At 43.0% G+C, this 21444-nt stretch overlaps 1 protein-coding gene across 4 annotated transcripts in view; it reads right to left on the bottom strand.

The window, feature by feature from the left end:
• Positions 1–243: 243 nt before the first annotated feature.
• Positions 244–21444, bottom strand: part of pdcl (phosducin-like) — a 47270-nt gene continuing 26069 nt past the window's right edge. For 2 of the 4 annotated variants that reach the window (XM_063073317.1, XM_063073316.1), the window contains exons 2-4: positions 12484–12684; positions 3030–3211; positions 244–2200 (exon numbers count right to left, since the gene is read on the bottom strand). In XM_063073317.1, coding sequence (XP_062929387.1) covers positions 1652–2200; positions 3030–3211; positions 12484–12646 — 894 coding nt within the window. In that variant the 5' untranslated portion in view covers positions 12647–12684 and the 3' untranslated portion in view covers positions 244–1651. Of the gene's footprint in view, positions 2201–3029; positions 3212–12483; positions 12685–17698; positions 17877–21444 lie in introns of those variants that run through there. The other 2 variants (XM_063073319.1, XM_063073318.1) reach the window with 2 other exon arrangements.

Genomic DNA, 21444 nt, shown 5'->3' on the forward strand with positions numbered 1-21444 from the left:
TGTACCTTTATCTGATGCTTCCTTTCCAGTGCTGATGAATGTCTCAGCCCAAGACATGGACCGTTTATTCATTTCCATAGATACCACCTGACCTGTGGAGTTCCTCCAGCATTTTGTGTGTGTCACTCTAAATAATTACTTCTCCTTCTTTGACAATGCATGAATCGTTCAATAGAGGTGGTAAACTGGACAGAATCTGTCATCTTTGAGAAATATGAATATCAAAAATACAGCAGATCTGTTAATTTCACTATCTTTTTATTAGATTCAGGTGAATGGGAAACAAGGACACACTCCCTTTTATAAATGTAACAATTTAAAATGCAGTTCTGTCATTCTTATAAGCAAAATACGAAAAGCTGCAAAGATGTTTGAAAATGCTTGATAACTTTACTTCATTTGGACATTTTAAACTTATCATGGAGTTTATGGTTCTACAGAAGATCCTAACAAATGTGGAGCACACAAAGAGCTTGTTAAAAACAGCCTATAAAATTTCACCAACCATGCTAATAATTCACTGAACACTGCATAGTAAATAGATCACATCAGGGCTTAGATTTACACACACTTCAGACACAACAGAACAAACATGCTTCAAGGTATGACCAGCAGAAAGAAATTAAAGATTTTATTTAAAAGGTAAAGTTAAAAAACAGCTTGCATTTCTTTAAGTTTTGAATGTAAACTGGTTGAATGCCACAAAGCAAGTTCAGTACAGGTTACAGTATTGCAGATGAGCACCCAGAAACTGTGGTAAGCGGGGACTAGGAGGTAGATATATATACATAAAGCAAAACATGTTCCCTCAACTGGAAAACCAGAGGCATCCTTGAAAGCAGAACCAGCTACAATTCTCCGATTTGTCCTGGCTCCCAATCAAGAATTTCTTAGAAAAAGTAGCAATCTGGTTTAATTGTAAATTATTAAAACTTTGAAGAGGCAGGAAAGCAGATGGTATCAGTAACACAAGAGATTCTGCAGATGCTGGAATTCCAGAGCCACACACACAAAATGTGAGAGGAACTCAGCAGGTCAGATGAAGGGTCTTGGACCAAAGTGATGACTATTTAATCCCCTCCATATATGCTATCAGACCTTCTGAACTCGTCCAGCATTTTGTGTGTGTGTGTGTGTGTGTGTGTGTGTGTTAGATGATATTATACAGAGGATCAATGAAGATTGATGAGGATGGATTTGGACAACCAATAAATTATTTACAGTGCTACAGTAAAACAGACTCTTCAGTGGCAGAGTATCAGATTTAGCTGGTCACACTTTTGGATTTGCAAACAGCAGTACGAGTCTAACTGTACATTTAGCTCAGCTTTAACCATTCTCAGAGTCGCTGTGGAACCCATCCAAAGCGTGCTTGCTGGTTAATGAGTAGGAATGTCAATCATGATGACAGAGGGGAGAGGCGGTGTGCATAGACGATAGAGGGATGGGGACCTAACGTCTGAGGCTAAAAATCACCTGGCCCCTGGTGTGCACTGGTCTGATTAATATTCTCAGCGATGTAAATAAAAACAAGCAGCACCTCAAACCAACAAATCAGGCATAGGCTACGTGGGGAACTGACACTGAAAACAAACTAAGCCTGAGTAATGATTGCTCTACACCATGAGGAGATAGCTCTTTCAACTGAGGGTCAGTCAATGTCAAGGTCACTATCATCATTACGGCACACTGAGGCACTCTTAATGGACATGGGTGACACCGCATCTTTCTCCGGCAGCACGCCGTACTCGCGCAGAAATGACTCCAGGTCAGCGGCGAAGAAGTCATACCCCAGTTGGTCGGTGATGCGCACAAAGTTGCCGATCAGGTCGCCGCACTTGTAGACCAGGAGAGCAGGCAAGGCGTTGTCAGTGAACCGGGCACTGGCGCCAATCACGGAGCTACGGATCTTGCAGAACTTTACCAGCGGGTAGTCGGAGGCCAGGCAGATCAGGCAGCCGTTCATGGCTTCGCAACCCGGCAGTTCATCTTCGTAGATGTGAACTACGATCAGAGTGTTCTTCTCCTCTTTATCAATTGTGTCCAGAAAGTCCTCGGAGCTGGTTAGCTCGTAGATCTGCTCAAAGCGCTTGCCGCTGTAGAGGTGCTCCCTCATCTCCTTCATCCGCTGCTTGCGGTACTGCTCCAGAAACACCTCATCGTCCTGCTCATTCAGCATATTGCATTCTTTCAGTGTCAACTACAAAACAAATCAGCAAAACATTAGGCTAACTGCTTCAGTATGGCTGACTAATGACATACTTTTCCACAACTACGGTTAACACATTGTAACAATACAAGGAACTATAACATTTAAAACATGCGCAAAACCTAAAAATGTGTATTTTGACATTTAAAACATTTTATGTTTCGACAGCCCCTTCCAAACCCACCGTCTCTACCAGTTGGGATGAGGGCAGCACACAGGTCGGTCTGGAAATTGTCCTTTATAAGACAAAGAGGCACAGCCAGTCCATTTGGCCCATGAGTCTGCTCTACCATTCCAACACGACTGATTTACTTTCTCTCACAACCCCCTTCTCCCCCATAACCTTCCACGCCCTGACTAATCAAGAACTGGTCAACCTCTGCTATACCCAATGACTTGGCCTTCACAGCTGTCTGTGGCAATGAATTCCACAGATTCACCACCCCAGGCTAAAGAAGTTCCTCCTCATCTGTGTTCTAAAGGGATACCTCTCTTCTGAGGCTGTGCACTCCGATCCTAGACTCACCCACTATTGGAAACATTCTCTCTACATTCAGCTCTATCTATACGTTCCAGCCCAACAAGCTGACAATACCCAAATACAGCCACGTGACCAATTAACCTACTAACCTGTACATGCTTGCAATGACAGAGCACCCAGAGAAAATCCGTGTGTCATGGGGAGAACATACAAACTCCTTACAGATAACAGAGACTGGCCTGAAACACTGTTACACTAAACTGCACTCCCTTGTATTGAATGCTCGCCCGGCCCGGCCTGGTGTCCCTGCCCAGAAGACCATGTGGTGTAGATATTAACCTTGCCATTGACCTTGTCCTGGACCACCTTCTGCTTGTGGAGATCCTTCTGTTCGTCGAGGTGAGAACGACAGCTCATCGACAGCTTCTTGATGAGCCGGTGGACCTCGCGGCGCTGCTCGGCACGCTGCTCTGTTTCCAGCTGCTTGAAGCGCCGCCAGTCATTGATAACTCCTTTCGGACCTGAGCAGAGAAGGGGGTCGACACAGGGCTTTTAACAAAACAGTTGCCCTGGCTGCAGGGCAACACGGAACAGACTATCATCAGAGTTCAGATCCACTCCATTTCTCGTATGTGGCCTCATGTGAGGGTACACATTAGCTCTTTACCTCCTGCAGCATAAGAGACTGAGCAGATTTGATAGAGATACTATATACAGAATTATGAGGAGTAAACGCAAGCAGGCTTTTTCCACTAAGGTTAGGTGAGACTAAAACTAGGAGTCATGAATTAAGGGAGAAAGGTGAAAGGTTTAAGCGTTGCTGAGAGTGTAGAAGTGGTGGATGTGCGTTCGATTTCAACCATAAAGAGAAGAGTGGATAGGTACATGTATGGGAGGGACATGGAAGGCTATGGCAAAGGTGCAGATCGATGGGACCAGGTAGAATAACAGTATGGAACAGACTCAGAATGGCTGAAGGGCCTGTTTCTACGCTGTAGTGACCTATGACTCCATACGTTGACACATACTTAGTCATTGACCACTAATGTCCAAGGACATGCTGGGGGCTGCCCACAGGCATTGCCAAAATAGCATATTCACAAGTTATTACCCCTAACTGGTAAGTCGTTGGAATATGGGAGGAAACCCTCATGGTCACGGGGAGAACATATTGAAAGGGGTGGGAATGGAATCCCAGTATTATGGTTGGCGGTGTACAGCGTTACACTGAACACTGTACTACGTGCTGCGTTATAGAGCGTCCAGAGAGGGTCACACTGCAGCTCCACTGTTTCAGGGAGTTAATGAACGCCTTCCACAAGCAGCTTTGAAGATTCATTTTAGCTTAGTAGCCAGTCAAAGACTACTTTATTAAAATACAAGCATAGTTTAAAAATCTCCAGAGCTGGACATTTCATTTATTTGCAAAACAACCTCTGCGCGATGAACTGCAGTGAGAAACAAGGAACTGCATGAGGTCTAATATCCTCTGACCGCATCTACCTGACAACAGGTTCATCAGCAACCCTTGGAAAATAAAAATCTCTGCTTTTTAAAAAACATTGCACATTTAATCAAACACCAAAGTTGTAATATTTTTGATTGATTTTTATTTACCGATACAGCACAGTAACAGGTCCTTCAGCACAACAAACCCGCTCTGCCCAATTACACCCACGTGACCAACTAACTTACCAACTCTCCCTTTGGACTGTGGCGGGAAACCCGGAGGAAAGACGCGTGGTCACAGGTAGAAGGTAGATTCCTTACAGACAGCAGTGGGAATTGAACCCGGGTCGCCAGCGCTGTAATAGCATTGTGCTAGCTTCTATGCCACCGTGTCACCCACGCCTCGTAGAAGCTCTTCTGATTACGGTAGCACAGAGGTCAATGTGATGCTATTACAGAGCAAGCTTTAGGATCAGGGTCTAATTCCCGCTGCTGTCCGTAAGACGAGCCTTTCTTTCGGGTGTTCCGGCCTCCTCCCAAATCCCAAAGACGCACAGGTTCGGGTTAACAAGCAGTGGGCCAGAAACTTGGCAACATTTGCAGGCTGCCTCACGTGTGATCAATGAGGCAAATGAGACGTTTCATTGATGTACATATCACAAGTAAAGCTCATCTAATCTTTAATTAGAAGCACAGGTACAGTAGATAGTTAAAAGTCTTCTCCCCTCCCCCCCCCCAAATAATCAGGGTATCAAAATCAAGAGAGCATGGGTTTGAGGGAGGAGGCAGGAGATTTAAAGGGACGTGAGGAGAATGTTGCCCCCCCCCCCACCACCCACACATACAGGATAACATCTGAAACACGCTGCCAGAAGAGAGGATGAAATCACTACGGTTACGAGGCATTTAGACAGATGTTAGAATAGGCGTCCAGAAGGATGCAGTCCTAAAGCAGGCAAATTAATGCCGTGGGGGAGCTTCGAACACAGATCCAAATAGAACAATGTCTCTTTAGAAAAGAGGTGAGGAGGAGTTTCTTTGGCCAGAGGTGGTGAATCTGTGCAGTTCATTGCCACAGAGGGCTGTGAAGCTCAAGGTACTGGGTATACTTAAAGTGGAGGTTGATAGGTTCTTGATTAGTCAGGGCGTCAAAGGTGACGGGAAGAAGACATGAGCAAGAGTCTGAGAGGGATAATAAATCAGCCATGATGGTCTGAATGGCCTAATTCTGCTCCTGTCTTATGGTCTAAATGGAATGTCTGTAACGGGGTAAAAGGACCAGACTGATGAGCCAAGTCGAAGGGCCAGTTTCTGTTTGTTTGAACACTAGACTTTATAAATAGAAGCCTTGAATACAACAAACATCAGAGTGAAGTTAAACCAGGGAGACGGTTACAGCAAGAGTACTGTGCACAGTTCCACGTGGCACACATCACGAAGGGGAGAAGTACAAGATGGCAGGGATAGGTGAAGTCACGTGAGGGGGAAGCTTGTCCACTTTCCCCCCTCTTCACCTTCTTACTCTGGCTTTTTTCTCTTCCTTTCCAGTTCTGATGAAGGGTCTTGGCCCGAAAAGTCATCTGCTTATTCCCCTCCATAGATGCTGCCTGATCTGCTGAGTTCCTCCAGCATTTTGTGTGTCTTCTAATTTGAACAGGCGCATTTGGAGTTAACATCCATACCATGACCACCAGACTCAGTTACCTTCCCGAAGTAGTAAGGCTGATCAACACCTCCACTCACTGACCCACCATCTACACCGCAACCACCACCACTTTATCATTTCCTGTCAGTCACCTTATGTACAGACACTCCTGTCCCTAGCATCACTTTATGGACTTACAATCAGTCAATGTATAAAAGCTCTTACGTATTTATAATTATTGTGCTTATCATTGTGTTCCTATCTTATTGTGTTTTTTTTTGTGCTGCATTAGATCCAGAGTAACAATTATTTCATTTACCTTTACACTGATGTACTCGAAATGAGATTAAACAATTTTATCTTGAATCTTGAATGCTGACATGATTAATGTGCGGGAAGGCTGGTCCCACCACCTTCCTGCTCCAGGGACTGACAGTCAGTAGATGAACATAAGACCACAAGACATAGGATCAGAATTAGGCCACTCGGCCCAGAGAATCTGCTCTTCCATTCAATCATGATTTGTTATCCCCATTCTCCTGCCTTCTTCTTGTAACCTTTGACGCCCTTACTAATCAAGAGCCCATCAGCACTCTCTTTAAGTATCCTCACTGACTTGGCCTCACTGCCGTCTGCGGCACTGATTCACCACACTCTGTCTGAAGAAGTTCTCCTCACCTCAGTTCTAAATGGTGTCCGTGTATTTTGAGGCTGTGCCTTTAGATCCTACACTCACTCACTCTCAGAAACATCCTCTCCACATCCGCTCCGTCCAGACCTTTCAATATTCAATAGTTTCAATGAGGTCCCCCCACCTCATTCTTCTAAATGCCCATGAAAACAGGCCCAGAGACATCAAAAGTTCCTCGTGCATTAACCCTTTCATTCCCTGAATCATCCTCATAAGCCTATGGATCATCTCCAATGCCAGCACAGCTTTTCTTATACAAGGAGCCCAAAACTGCCCACAATTCTCCAAGTGCGGTCTAATCGATGCCTTATAAAGGATCAGCATCACATCCTTGCTCTTATAATCTGATTCTCTCGAAATGAGTGCTGACATTGCATTTGCTTTTCTCACTACTGACTCAACCTTTAAGGAATCCTACACAAGGGTTTCCAAGTCCCTATGCACCTCTGATTTTGGTACTTTCTCTGTTTAGAAAATAGCCTTTATTCCTTCTACCGAAGTGCATGAACATACACTTCCCTAAATTATCATTTGCCACTTCTTTGCCCTTTCTCCCAACCTGTCCAAGTTCTTCTGCAGACTCGCTGTTTCCTCAACATTACCTGCCTCTCCACTCATCTTCATATCATCCACAAACCTGGACACAAAGACATCAATTCTGTCATCCAAATCGACATACAGTATAAAATGAAAATAAGCAGCCCCAATACCGATCACTTGTCACCGACAGCCAAGTAGAATAGGCCCCCTTCATTCCGACTCTTTGCCTCCTATCAGTCAGCCAATCTTCTGTCCATGCTAGTACATTTCCTGTAATACCATAACCTCTAATCCTGTTAAGCAGCCTCATGTATGTCAGCTTGACAAAGGCAGTTTGAAAATCCACGAAAACAACATCCACTGAATCTCCTTTGCCTATCCTGCCTGTTATCTCCTCAAAGAATTCCAACAGATCTGTCAAGCAAGGATTTCCCCTAAGGAAACCATGCTGACTTTGGCCTATTTTATCATGTGACTCCAAGTACCTCAAAATCACATCCATTATAATAGACTCCAACATCTTCCCAACCACTCAAGTCAGGCTAACTGGGCTATAATTTCCTTTCTTCTGCCTTTCTTCCTTCTTAAGAGTGGAGTGAATTTGCAATTTTCCAGTATTCTGGAACTATTCCAGAATCTAGTGATTATTGAAAGATCATTACTAATGCCTCCACAATCTCTTCAGCTACCTCTTTCGGAACCCTAGGGTGTAGTCCATCTGGCCCGGGTGACTTATCTACCTTCAGACCTTTCAGCTTCCAAAGCACCTTCTCCTTAGTAATTGCAACTACACCCCCTTCTGCCCCTGACGCTCTCGAATTTTTGGCATACTGTTCTGTCTTCCACACAAAGTACCCATTAAGTTCCTCCTCCATTTCTTTGTCCCCCATTACTGACTCTCCAATGCCATTTTCCAGTGGTCCAATATCCACTCTCCCCTCTCTTTTAATATATACTTCAGAAAATAACTTTTGATATCTTTTTTTGCTTATTGGCTGCTTTGTCTTTGTATTTCATTTTTTCTCACATTATGGCATTTTTAGTCACCTTCAGTTGGTTTTTAAAAACTTCCAAATCCTCTAACTTCCCACTAATTTTTGCTCTGTTATATGCCCTCTCTTTTCCTTTTATGCTGTCTTTGACTTCTGTTGTCACCCACAGTTGCATCATCCTGCCTTTAGAATACTACTTCTTCTATGGGATGTGTCTATCCTGCACCTTCCAAATTGCCCCCAGAAACTCCAGCCATTACTGTTCTGCCATCATCCCTGCTAGTGTCCCCTTCCAATCAACTCTGGCCTGTTCCTCTCTCATGCCCTTGTAATTCCCTTTACTCCACTGTAATATTGATACATCTGATTTTAGCTTCTCCTTCTCAAACTGCTGGGCGAATTCTATCATATTATGATCACTGCCTCCTAAGGGTCCCTTTACCTTAAACTCCCTAATCAAATCTGGTTCATTACACAAAACTCAAACCAGAATTGCCTTTCCTCAAGTGGGTTCAACCACAAGCTGTTCTAAGGAGCCATCTCATAGGCATTCCACAAGTTTCCTCCTTTGGGATTCAGCATCAATTGGATTTTCACAATATTGAGATTCCCCATGACTATCGTAAAACTGCTCTTATTACATGTCTTTTCTGTTTCACATTGAAATTTATATCAGACATCACGGCTACTGTTTGGGGGCCTGTATACAACTCCATTAGAGTCTTTTTACCCTTGCAGTTTCTTAACTCTACCCACAAGGATCCTAAATCTTCCAATCCTATATCACCTCTTCCAAAGTATTTGACTTAATTTTTTACCAACAGAACCACCCACCCAGTCCTGCTAAACTCTGTCCTAGGCTTTGGCAGGTTGCAGCTACAACTAAATGGTAGGTGAATATCTCCTGTTTAATAATTCTCCTTCTGTGCATTTGGTAAACAAGTTACGGCACAGAAACAACCCCTTCAGCCCACTGAGTACCCATCTATAGGGGTCGCATTTGCCAGTTGTGGGCCTTAGTTGCCGTGACATATAATCAATGTTTTTTCCATTGCTTAACTCATTACTACCCTCCTTCACTAACACCTTTGCCCCATTAGTCATTTCATACTTGCTGCTTTCCGTCCTGGCAGGGTCGTTACTCAACCAGCTGCATCATGGGCACCAGCCTCCCTACCAGCGAGGGTAGCTTCAAAAAGGCTGCATCCATCATGAAGGACCCCCACCACTCAGGGCATGCCCCCTTCTCATTGCTGGCATCAGGGAAGAGGTACAGGAGCCTGAAAGCCCACAGTCAATCTTTTAGGAACAACTTCTTCCATCAGATTTCTGAATGGTCCATCAATCCATGAACATGACCTCACTATTTTGTGCTACTAATTTACTATATATATTTCTTATTGTAACATAGTTTTTTTAATGTATTACACTGTACTCCTGCCATAAAATAATAAATTTCATGACATACATTGTACCTGTTGTACCTAATAAAGTGGTCATTGAGTAGATGTTTGTAGTCTTCTGCTGCTGTAGCCCGTCCACTTCAAGGTTCGATGTGTTGTGCATTCAGAGATGCTCTTCTGCACATTGCTGTTGTAATGTGTGGCTACTTGAGTTACCGTCATCTTCCTGTCAGCTTGAACCAGTCTGGCCATTCTCCTGATCTCTCTCATTAGCAAGGCTTTTTCACCCACAGAACTGCCACTTACTGGATGTTTCTTGTTTTTTTGCAGCACTCTCTGTAAACTCTAGAGACTGTTGTGTGTGAAAATCCCAGGAGATCAGTGGTTTCTGAGATACTCAAAGCACTTCCCTAGCACCAACGATCATTCCACAGTCAAAGTCACTTAGATCCGATTTCTTCCCCATTCTGATGTTTGGTCTGTACTCTTGACCATATCTGCATGCTTTTATGCATTGAGTTGCTGCCATATCATTGGCTGATTAGATGTTTGCATTATCAAGCAAGTGTAAAGCTCATCCCTTATTTCCCAGCATTCAGTCTGTCATCTCCATTGTTGACCATCATTCATCCAGCACTCAATCTCTCGGCTCCATCATTAACTATCTCTCATCTTCCAGCACTCAATCTCTCGTCTCCATCACTGACTATCCCTCATCTTCCAGCATTCAATCTCTCGTCTCCATCACTGACTATCCCTCATCTTCCAGCACTCAATCTCTCGTCTCCATCACTGACTATCCCTCATCTTCCAGCACTCAGTCTCTCGTCTCCATCACTGACTATCCCTCATCTTCCAGCACTCAGTCTCTCATCTCCATCACTGACTATCCCTCATCTTCCAGCACTCAGTCTCTCGTCTCCATCACTGACTATCCCTCATCAGCACTCACCAGTCTCTCGTCTCCATCACTGACTATCCCTCATCTTCCAGCACTCAATCGCTCGTCTCCATCACTGACTACCCCTCATCTTCCAGCACTCAATCTCTCGTCTCCATCACTGACTATCCCTCATCTTCCAGCACTCAGTCTCTCGTCTCCATCACTGACTATCCCTCATCTTCCAGCACTCAATCTCTCGTCTCCATCACTGACTATCCCTCATCTTCCAGCACACAATCTCTCGTCTCTATCACTGACTATCCCTCATCTTCCAGCATTCAATCTCTCATCTCCATCACTGACTATCCCTCATCAGCACTCACCAGTCTCTCGTCTCCATCACTGACTATCCCTCATCTTCCAGCACTCAATCTCTCATCTCCATCACTGACTATCCCTCATCTTCCAGCACTCACCAGTCTCTCTTCTCCATCACTGACTATCCCTCGTCTTCCAGCATTCAATCTCTCATCTCCATCACTGACTATCCCTCATCTTCCAGCACTCAATCTCTCATCTCCATCACTGACTATCCCTCATCTTCCAGCACTCAATCTCTCATCTCCATCACTGACTATCCCTCATCTTCCAGCATTCAATCTCTCGTCTCCATCACTGACTATCCCTCATCTTCCAGCACTCAATCTCTCATCTCCATCACTGACTATCCCTTATCTTCCAGCATTCAATCTCTCATCTCCATCACGATCCCTCATCTTCCAGCACTCAATCTCGTCTCTATCACTGACTATCCCTCATCTTCCAGCACTCAATCACTCGTCTCCATCACTGACTACCCCTCATCTTCCAGCACTCAGTCTCTCGTCTCCATCACTGACTATCCCTCATCTTCCAGCACTCAATCGCTCTTCTCCATCACTGACTATCCCTCATCTTCCAGCATTCAATCTCTCGTCTCCATCACTGACTATCCCTCATCTTCCAGCACACAATCTCTCGTCTCTATCACTGACTATCCCTCATCTTCCAGCATTCAATCTCTCATCTCCATCACTGACTATCCCTCATCAGCACTCACCAGTCTCCCGTCTCCATCACTGACTATCCCTCATCTTCCAGCACTCAATCTCTCATCTCCATCACTGACTATCCCTCATCTTCCAGCACTCACCAGTCTCTCTTCTCCATCACTGACTATCCCTCGTCTTCCAGCATTCAATCTCTCATCTCCATCACTGACTAGCCCTCATCTTCCAGCACTCAATCTCTCATCTCCATCACTGACTATCCCTAATCTTCCAGCACTCAGTCTCTCGTCTCCATCACTAACCACCCTTCACCCTTTTCCCTATGTTGAAAACATTTCTCTAACATCTCCTGGTTCTGATGAAAGGTCAAAGATCTAAAACATTCAAATAAAAAGAAGAGGTGTTGAAAACACTCTACAGTGAATGCCTGAAAGGAAATGAATCTCAGGGTAGTGCATGGTGACACATGTCTTTGCACAATACTATTACAGCTCTGGATGTTGGAGTTTGGCGTTCAATTCCAGTGCCACCTGTAAGGAGTTTGCACGTTCTCCTGTGACAGCATGGGTTTCCTCCAGATGCTCCTGTTTCCTCCCACAGTTCAAAGGCGTACCGGTTAGCTGGCTAACTGCTCATGGCAAATTGTCCCATGTTTAGGCTAGAGTTAAACAGGTAGGTTTCTGGATGGTGTGGCTCGGTGGGCCGGAAGTGCCTGTATCTCTAAATAAAATAAAATATAAATGTACTCCAAACTTTGAACACTCAGTTTGTCAGGCCACACCTGTGGACAGGAGATAGAGTTAACATGTTAGACCCTTTGTCAGGTCAAGGACTGAACCATTACGTCACTTCTCTCCAAAACAATAACACCCAGAATATTTCCAGAATTTGCTGTTTTATTTCATGTTTTTCCACAGAGAAGTTATTTTCTGGAAATTCAACATTATGTTTAAATAAATATTGGAGTAACAAGCAAGTTTTAAACTTTTGGAAAATAATCTGGGTTTGATCATTAATCTCTTTGCATGAGACATAACAAAGTGTCTGAACAATTTAATGAGGAGCCTTTACACCAAACAAATCCAGAGCAAATTGACAGCCTCCCTGTCACGGCCTTCCGATTCCTCTCTCTCACCAGTACCTGTGTTCACAGCACTCCGCTCCCGCACCTCTGCGCCCACAGAAATCACAGGATTTTTGATGGTCTTTTGCTCATTCTCATCGCGGTCACTGTCGTCATCGTCGCTGCTACTGTAGTAGTACTGCAGCTTTTCTCCGAGGATCTTATCGTCCAAGGTCGTCATTGTGACTGGTAACTTCGGCCAAAGTCGTCAAAAAACAACTGGAAGTAAGAGCAGAACACCAGATTAATTCAGGACACTAATTTGTTTAAATATTTATGCTCCTAACACCTTCCTGATACAACAATAATCTTCAACATCCACTGAAGAACATTTATTATTTACCAAGGTTCATTCTCATGGATAATTAATCTAGTAGCCCTGGTCTCTCACCAGTGTATTAAAGTATGCCGCAGTTACAAGTTGTCCAGTTTGAAAGTGATTGCTGTCAGCAGCCATCACTTTTGTAGTTTAAAAGATACAAGTGTGATTAAATTTTCATGTGGAAATGATGGAGATTTACAGTGTTCACTTGTTTAGTAAGTCTATGACAAGTAACCAACATTTGTGGTCTTGTTGCTGCAAGTTAGAAAATATTATTCCCAACTGAGGTAAACTCAGATTGTTTTTAATTAATGCTAAGACACATGACCTTTTAAAAACAATTAAAGATTGAAGACATGGGATACAACTGAGAAATCCAGAGTAACACACACAAAATGCTGGAGGAAATCAGCAGGTCAGGCAGCATCTATGGAGGGGAGGAAACAGCCAACATTTCAGGCTGGGACCCTTCAAGTTTCCAAAATGTGGACTGCTCCCCTCCATAAATGCTGCCTGACTTGCTGAATTTTTCCAGCATTTTGTGTGTTGTTAAAGGTTAAAAATTAACTTTATTTGTCACATGTACATCAAAACATACAGTGAAATGTGTCATTTGTGTCAACGACCAACACAGTCCAAGCCCGCAGCAGTTGCCATGCTTCCAGCGCCAACATAGTATGCCCACAATCACTAACCCCAAGCCATGTGTCTTTAGACTGTGGGAGGAAACCAGAGCACTCGGGGAAACCCATGTGGTCGTGGGGAGCATGCACAAACACTTTAAAGACAGCGGTGGGAAATGAACCCTGCTCGCTGGTGCTGTAAAGCGTTACACTAGTTGATACATTATTGTGCCGCCTGAGATCAATTTCATCACTGCCCACGACAATGAAACTGTTTAATTCTTTGCTCTGAATGCATTTCACGAGCAGATCAGTTGAAGTTTAAGGAGTAAACTAGAGGCCCAAACTCACTTGGTTTGCAATGCATTGTGCAGTTGGGCCCCTCACAGAATACACAAGTGGCATGATGATTTGTACACTGAATGTTTTAATTTAATAAATTTATTGACATTTTGAATGTAAAGAGAGCCATGCGCAGTTTTGTACACATTTTAAGAATAAAGTTTATTTCTGAAATGAAGCAACAAGAAATAGATTGTGTACTGGTTTTATAGGTGTGATTCTGCTCAAAAGGTGGGATGTGACAGACAATTCACTTTGAACACGGATGGAGCAGCTTCTCCCCTGTTTGATAATCTTATCCACAAGCTTGGTGATGCCAGGTGATCTGGGCAGGGTGAATTCACCTGGTCACATGAACCAAGAGACAGTGAAAAGCTTGTCTTGCATTCTGTTCAAACAGATCAAATGTTGACAGTGCTTGCTAAATGTGGTCATTCCTAGACTTTCAAAGGCCATTAAAAAGCAAGCTGGTTCTATCTAACCATCATACCTCAAAAGCTTTTGAATGTGATTTCATTTTAACACCATTTTGTTCTACCTGAACGCACAGTTATTGTACTTGTGACAATAACAAACAATTACCAATTACCCATATACTGTCTAGTGTACCCAATGTAAGTAGCACCTTTTTAATATTTAGAGAAATAATTTTTAATTTCTTTAAAATCAGGTTACACACAGACGGAAGACTGACACTATGATTAAAAAAAATTCCGATAAGCCTGTTTTCAAATGTACAAATCATACCTCATTAGTACGTTCTCAACTGTGCCAAGAAATATTTTATAAAACAATTAAAATGCCAGCAACTGCACTGGTTCATGGCAGCAGATGCTGTCAGAAAGTCAGGCAGAGGAGAATATACACCTCACAGAGCCAGCTGGATTGAAGATCCAGATCAAAGGAAGAAACCATAGGACACAGGAGCAGAATTAAACCATTCAACCCCTCAATTCTACTCTGACATTCCATCACAATACTCCCCAGAAACATTACTGAGTCCTGATGATAGGTCTTGGCCCAGTTTCTTAACTATTTCTCTGCACAGATGCTCCCTGACCTACTGAGTTCCTCTAACATTTTGTGTGTTACTCCGGATTTCCACTGTTTGTAGAATCTCTTGAATTTAAATTACTGCTGAATGTATACATAGGACTGAATGAAAGACCTGACGAAGGCTCTCGGCCTGAAACGTCGACTGTACCTCTTCCTACAGATGCTGCCTGGCCTGCTGCGTTCACCAGCAACTTTTATGTGTGTTGCTTGAATTTCCAGCATCTGCAGAATTCCTGTTGTCTGAATTTCCTTTAACAGTTTGTGAAACTCTGGCCTAAAGAATTTATAAGGAATATTGCCTTTAGTGAAAGCAGATTTTCTGGTGTCAAATTAGCTGTTGTCAGTGGAGCTGAGATGGTGCAGAGTATTACGGTGCTGTCAGAGATGACCATGATCAATAAAGAAGAGTCCTCTTACAACAGCGAGCATGTAGCCTCAGAATTAGCCCTCCCACACTAAAACAATGATAGCCAGTACATTTGCACATTATTTGTACATTCTCAGCTGTTTAAGTACTGCATTTAGATTAGTCACAATGAGGCAGCCAAAAAAACCAGAATTAAAACACACTATCCTCCGCTTCCCATAAGTGCAGATGTTAACTCAGCCTGTAGCACAGGGTTAGGGTATCACATCTAGATTTCAGATTCAGGTTCATTTATTTCTCAGGTGTAATTTGAAACATACAGTGAAATGCATCATTTGCGTTAATGGTTAAGGATGTGCTGCAGGCAGCCTGCGAGTGTCACCTCACATTCCAGTGCCAACCTCACATGCCCACAATACAATACTCGGCAGAACAACACCGAATACCACAAGCAGCAAAACAACATTCATCAAAACAAGCCCTGTTCCTCCCTCCCACCCACATACATACACACAAATCTGCAGCAAATGTCAAACCTCTAGCACATTAGAACCAAAATGAAGTTTAAAATCAGCCAATGATTGCTAGTTCAAGTAGTTCTTTTGTACAAATCTCCCTTTGGATCAGAAATTACTGAGATTTGTACTTAGCTCTTGACATTAAATATTAGCCCTGATCTACACAATAGTACCACTATGCTTATTAAGTGATTCAAGCAGTGATAAGGCAACACTTTAGATAGATGGCAAAGCTTTGATCAGGACTAAACACCTTCTCCCTTCCCTCCATTCGGAAATAGATGTACTTTCAAATCAGAAGTTCTGTCAGAATCCAATCAGCAGCTGGTAAGTGACAAGGCAAACATTTTTTAAACTTAAAGCCACTGAATCACCAACTTCTACATGGAATTTCCCTGTTGTCACTTCCTAAGCAAAAATATAGACCTACTTATTCACCTTTTGTCAAACCTCGCTGCACATAGGTCAGATGCCGGTAATCGGATGCTCTCCAGGGCCACGTCTGCGTCCTGAGTGAAGTGGGTAAGTGCGTACAGTACAGTGGTCGGCTACACCCAGCGACTGGGACACAGTTGCTCGAGATGCTTCAGGTCCATAGTCTGCCATCTGACTCTCAGTCATGAATGGCTAAAACCTGCATCACTCCTAAACTATTTCACAGATCCTGAGGAAGCAGGGAGGCTACAGAAGGCCAGATTAGGAGAATGGGCAAAGAAATGGCTAATAGTGTTGGGAAGTGCAGGGTCATGCACTTTGGTAGAAGGAATAAAAGTGTAGACAGGGAGTAAATTCAAAAATCCAAGATACAAGGGGACTAGAAAGTCCACATGCAGGTTTCCCTAAAGGTCAATTTACAAGTCAGGTCAGTGGGGAGGAAGGCAAATGCAATGTTTGCATTCATTTCAAGATGACTAGAATACAAAAGCAAGGATTCAACACTAAGGCTTTATAAGGCACTGGTGAGGACCATCTTGAAGTATAGTGAGCAGTTTTGGGCTCCTTATTTAAGAAAGGATGTGCTGACTTTGGAGAGGGTTCAAAGGAGGATCCTGAGAATGAGAGGCTTATTGTATGAAGAGTGTTTGATGACTCTGGGTTCACACTCACTGGCGTTTAGAAGAATGAGGGGGAATCTCATTGAAATCTATTGAAGGTTGAAGGGTCTCGATAGAGTGGATGGAGAGGATGTTTCCTATAGTGGGGAACATCAAGGACCAGAGGGCACAACCTCAGAATTCAAGGACGTCCCTTTAGAACAGAGAGGAGGAGGAAATTCTTTAGCCAGAGGCTGGTGAGTCTGTGGAATTCATTGCCACATGCCTCTGTGGAGGCCATGCCATTGGGCATATTTGAGGCAGAGGTTGATAGACAGGGCATGGAAGGTTATGGGATGAAAGAGGTGAGGGGGAAATGGATCAGCCATGATGAAATGGTGGAGCGACTTGATGGGCTGAATGGCCTAATTCTTCTCCTCTGTCTTATGGTCTTTTTCTGTAGATTATACCTAATAGCTTAAATTTTGCTCTAATAGTTCCTCAGAATTTTGCACTGGCAAGTAAATGCTGATTTTGCTTCTCACATGGAAGACTATTCAGGTACCAATGTTCAGTTTTACATTACAACAGCAAAAACCAGCCACTTTTCAGCAAACAAGTCAAACAATCAAACGCTTGATCAAAATTTACTTTGAACCATTACCGAATAGCAGGGGTTAGTGAATAAAGAATTGAATGAAACACTACCAATGAAATAATTGCCATTTTTTATGGAAACCAAAACACCCTGTGGCATGTTTAACAGTGAGAAAAGCTCTGCAGTCTCATCTAGTAACGGATGAAAGAAATAGCCATTATTCATCTGAACAGTGTCCAATCACTATACATCTATAGACTTTCTACCGTTACCATACACAATCACAGCAGTTTAAACAAGGACAGTACTGATTGCAAATTGCAGTCTAGATCTACCAATGTCATAAACTATTACTTTGGTCAAAATATAATACCTTTACAAAAAATTCACAGTCAGATCACAAAAAGCCCATTGCATACCAGTCTTCAACTCCCACAGCTGCCGAGGTAGGTCTGCGAATCGGAAGCAAGCTGGGACTGAAATAAAACCCAGGCATTCACCACATAACTAACTGGAGTTGAGAGTAAATTCACCTGAGACAGTGATGTACCTTTCTCAAACCAACAAAATTTTAATTGGAGCATCGACCACAAAAACACATTACACACTGCCAGCTATAAATAATTAATTTCCATCTATTTTGTTTTGATGGAAAATATTTAAATACAGATGTGCACACATCTGTAACAAATTCATTTCATTACCTCATATGAAATGTAAATCAGTGGAGGGGAGTTTAATTTCAAACAAAACCCTTGGAAATATGGCTATAAATAAATGGTCACTAAAATATTGAAAATTTTATTTCCCTCAAAATGTTGTCCTTTACTTAAAGCTATATATGCTTTCTGAGACTATGCATGCAAGTGAAAAAAATTATACAAAAAGAGTTAACAGAAGGAATCTCAGCAAGCATTTTGTAACGTTGATCGAAGAGGAAGAAAGACAAGAAAAGGCAAACGACTGAAGCAAACAGGAAAAAGACACCTGCACCTGAAGCATGGGAACAACAATCCCACAAAACAGGGTCACTGTCACATGGAGACAACTTCATGAAGCCAATCTCACACCCGCATAGTAAAAAGTTCTGATGCATGTACAAGCCAGTTCCCCTAAGATTTGGAAAAATGCACAGGGCTGTCTTGTTCCTATCCTTACTGACCCAAAGACATTCCGATGTTGAGTTCAATTCTGACTCGCAACTCCTGCGACGCCGCTGGTGCCAAACTGTGTCCATTTCTGCAGTTCCTTTGGACCCATCAGCTGTGTGGAGAGAGAGCCTGCTGTATGGGCAACAGGTTACTCTCCGTATCACACTGCCCAGCTTGTGTAAGACAGCCAGGAAGCGATATCCATGGTCGGCTCCAGCCAATGGAAGCTTACCTATCTATTAATGCAGTTAGACACCCATGTACGATGCTAAAAGGAAAACTAAAATTAGTCACTTTGTTGACATTAATATCAGTTTTCTATTCTTTTAATGGCAAGGATGTTTTTGCACTTCCACTGTGAAATGTAAAAAGGAAGCAAAGAATGAATGAAATAATTAACGATGATTGGAAGATACTTCAGATTAGAGATGTGATTCGTCACAGATACATGAAAACATACAATGAAATGGGTCATTTGCATGAGCGACCAACACAGACCGAAGATGTGCTGGGGACGGCCCGCAAGTGCCACCACGCTTCTGACACCAGCATTGCATACCCATGACCCACTAATCCTAACCCGTACGTCTCGTACCCATGACCCACTAATCCTAACCCGTACGTCTCGTACCCATGACCCACTAATCCTAACCCGTACGTCGCGTACCCATAACCCACTAATCCTAACCCGTACGTCTCGTACCCATAACCCACTAATCCTAACCCGTACGTCTCGTACCCATAGCCCACTAATCCTAACCCGTACGTCTCGTACCCATGACCCACTAATCCTAACCCGTACGTCTCGTACCCATAACCCACCAATCCTAACCCGTACGTCTCGTACCCATAACCCACTAATCCTAACCCGTACGTCGCGTACCCATAACCCACTAATCCTAACCCGTACGTCGCGTACCCATAACCCACTAATCCTAACCCGTACGTCTCGTACCCATAACCCACTAATCCTAACCCGTACGTCTCGTACCCATAACCCACTAATCCTAACCCGTACGTCTCGTACCCATAACCCACTAATCCTAACCCGTACGTCTCGTACCCATAACCCACTAATCCTAACCCGTACGTCTCGTACCCATAACCCACTAATCCTAACCCGTACATCTTTGGAATGTGGGATAAAACCCACACGGCCACAGGGAGAATGTACAAACTCCTCAGAGACTGCGGTGGGAATTGAAACCTGATTGCTGATACTGGCGCTATGCTACTGTGCCGCACTTTAAAATTACAATAGTTTTTTTTAAGACAGCATACAGTTTATGTAGGGTCAAATTCAAGCTCTACTCAACAGATGGTTTTACAATGAGGAGGACAAAGGAACAATTTTGGCAGGTTGATAGTTTGGACAGCAGACTGATTTTCCCAAAGCCAGTATTCTCTCACTACAACACGAACACAATGATACCAAGGGAGGAGAAGGCTAGCTGATTAGATCATTGTTGTACTACTGGAAACACCTTGCAGGTTTGGCGGAGAAAAACAGGGTTAACGGACAATTGTTTTGTAGTCCCAAAGTATCAGTGAAGCCATAAAAAATTGCAAAAAAAACACAATCGGCAATAAATTTCTTCAACTGGAGCAAAAGAGATATTCAAATTTGAGGTTCAAAGTTCAAAATAAATTTATTATCAAAGCATATAAAGTGGTGCTAGAAAGTTTGTGAACCCAGTAGAATTTTCTCTATTTCTGCATAAATATGACCTAAAGTGTGATCAGATCTTTACACGTCCTAAAACTAGATAAAGAGAACCCAATTAAATAAATAACAGAAAAATATTATACTTGTTCATTTATTTACTGGGGAAAATGGTCCAATATTACATGTATGTGAACAAGTATGTGAACCACTTGGGGTAATGCCTTCTACAAAAGCTATTTGGAGTCAGATGTTCCAATCAATGAGATGAGATTGGAGGTGGGTTGTAGAGGTGCCCTGCCCTATAAAAAGACACACAAAGTCAGGTTACTGACAGAGCCTGCACTTCTCAAGAAAGATATCCTTATGTGCACCATTGCCTCGATCCAAGCAACTTTCAGAGGATCTCAGAAGAATTGTAGAAATGCATGAAGCTGGAAAAGGTTACAAACGCATTTCTAAAGGCCTGAGTGTTCATCAGTCCACAGTAAGAGAAATTATCTACAAATGGAGGAAACTCAAGACTGTTGCAACTCATCCTAGGAAGGTGCATCCTGCAAAGATCACACCAAGAGCACAATGTGCAATGATGAAGGAGGTGAAAAAGAACTCAGGAGTAACAGCAAAATACCTGTGGAAATCTCCAGAACTTGCTAAAGTCTCTGTTCATGTGTCCATTATAAGAAAAACACTGAACAAGAATGGTGTTCATGGAAGGACACCATGGAGGAAACCACTGCTCTCCAAAAAAAACATTGCTGCAGGTTTTAAGTTTGCAAAAGACGACCTAGATGTTCTACAATGATTCTGGGACAATGTTCTGTGGACAGATGAGTTGAAAGTTGAACTCTTCGGCAGAAATGCACACCACTATGTTTGGTTGGAAAAAGGGCACTGCACACCAGCATCAAAACCTTATAACAACTGTGAAGCACGGCAGAAGGAGCATCGTGGTTTGGGGCTGCATTGCTGCCTCAGGGCCTGCACAGCTTGCAATTGTTGAAGAAACAATGAAGTCAAAATTGTATCAAGACATTTTACAGGAGAATGTCGGAGTAGCATTCTGTCACTTGAAGTTTAAAAGAAGTTGGATAATGCAACGAGGCAATGACCCAAAAGACAAATCAACGACAGAATGGTTTAAAAGGAAGAAAATCTGTGTTTTGGAACGGCCGAGTCAAAGTCCTGACCCAAATCCTATAGGAATGTTATGGAAAGACCTGAAGCAAGCAATTCATGCAAGGAAGCCCACCTACATCCCAGAGTTGAAGCAGTTTTTTTTTAAGGGGGAACAGCCTAAAATTC

The sequence above is a fragment of the Mobula hypostoma genome, chromosome 21 (genome assembly GCF_963921235.1).
Source record: "Mobula hypostoma chromosome 21, sMobHyp1.1, whole genome shotgun sequence".
Lineage (NCBI taxonomy): Eukaryota > Metazoa > Chordata > Chondrichthyes > Myliobatiformes > Myliobatidae > Mobula > Mobula hypostoma.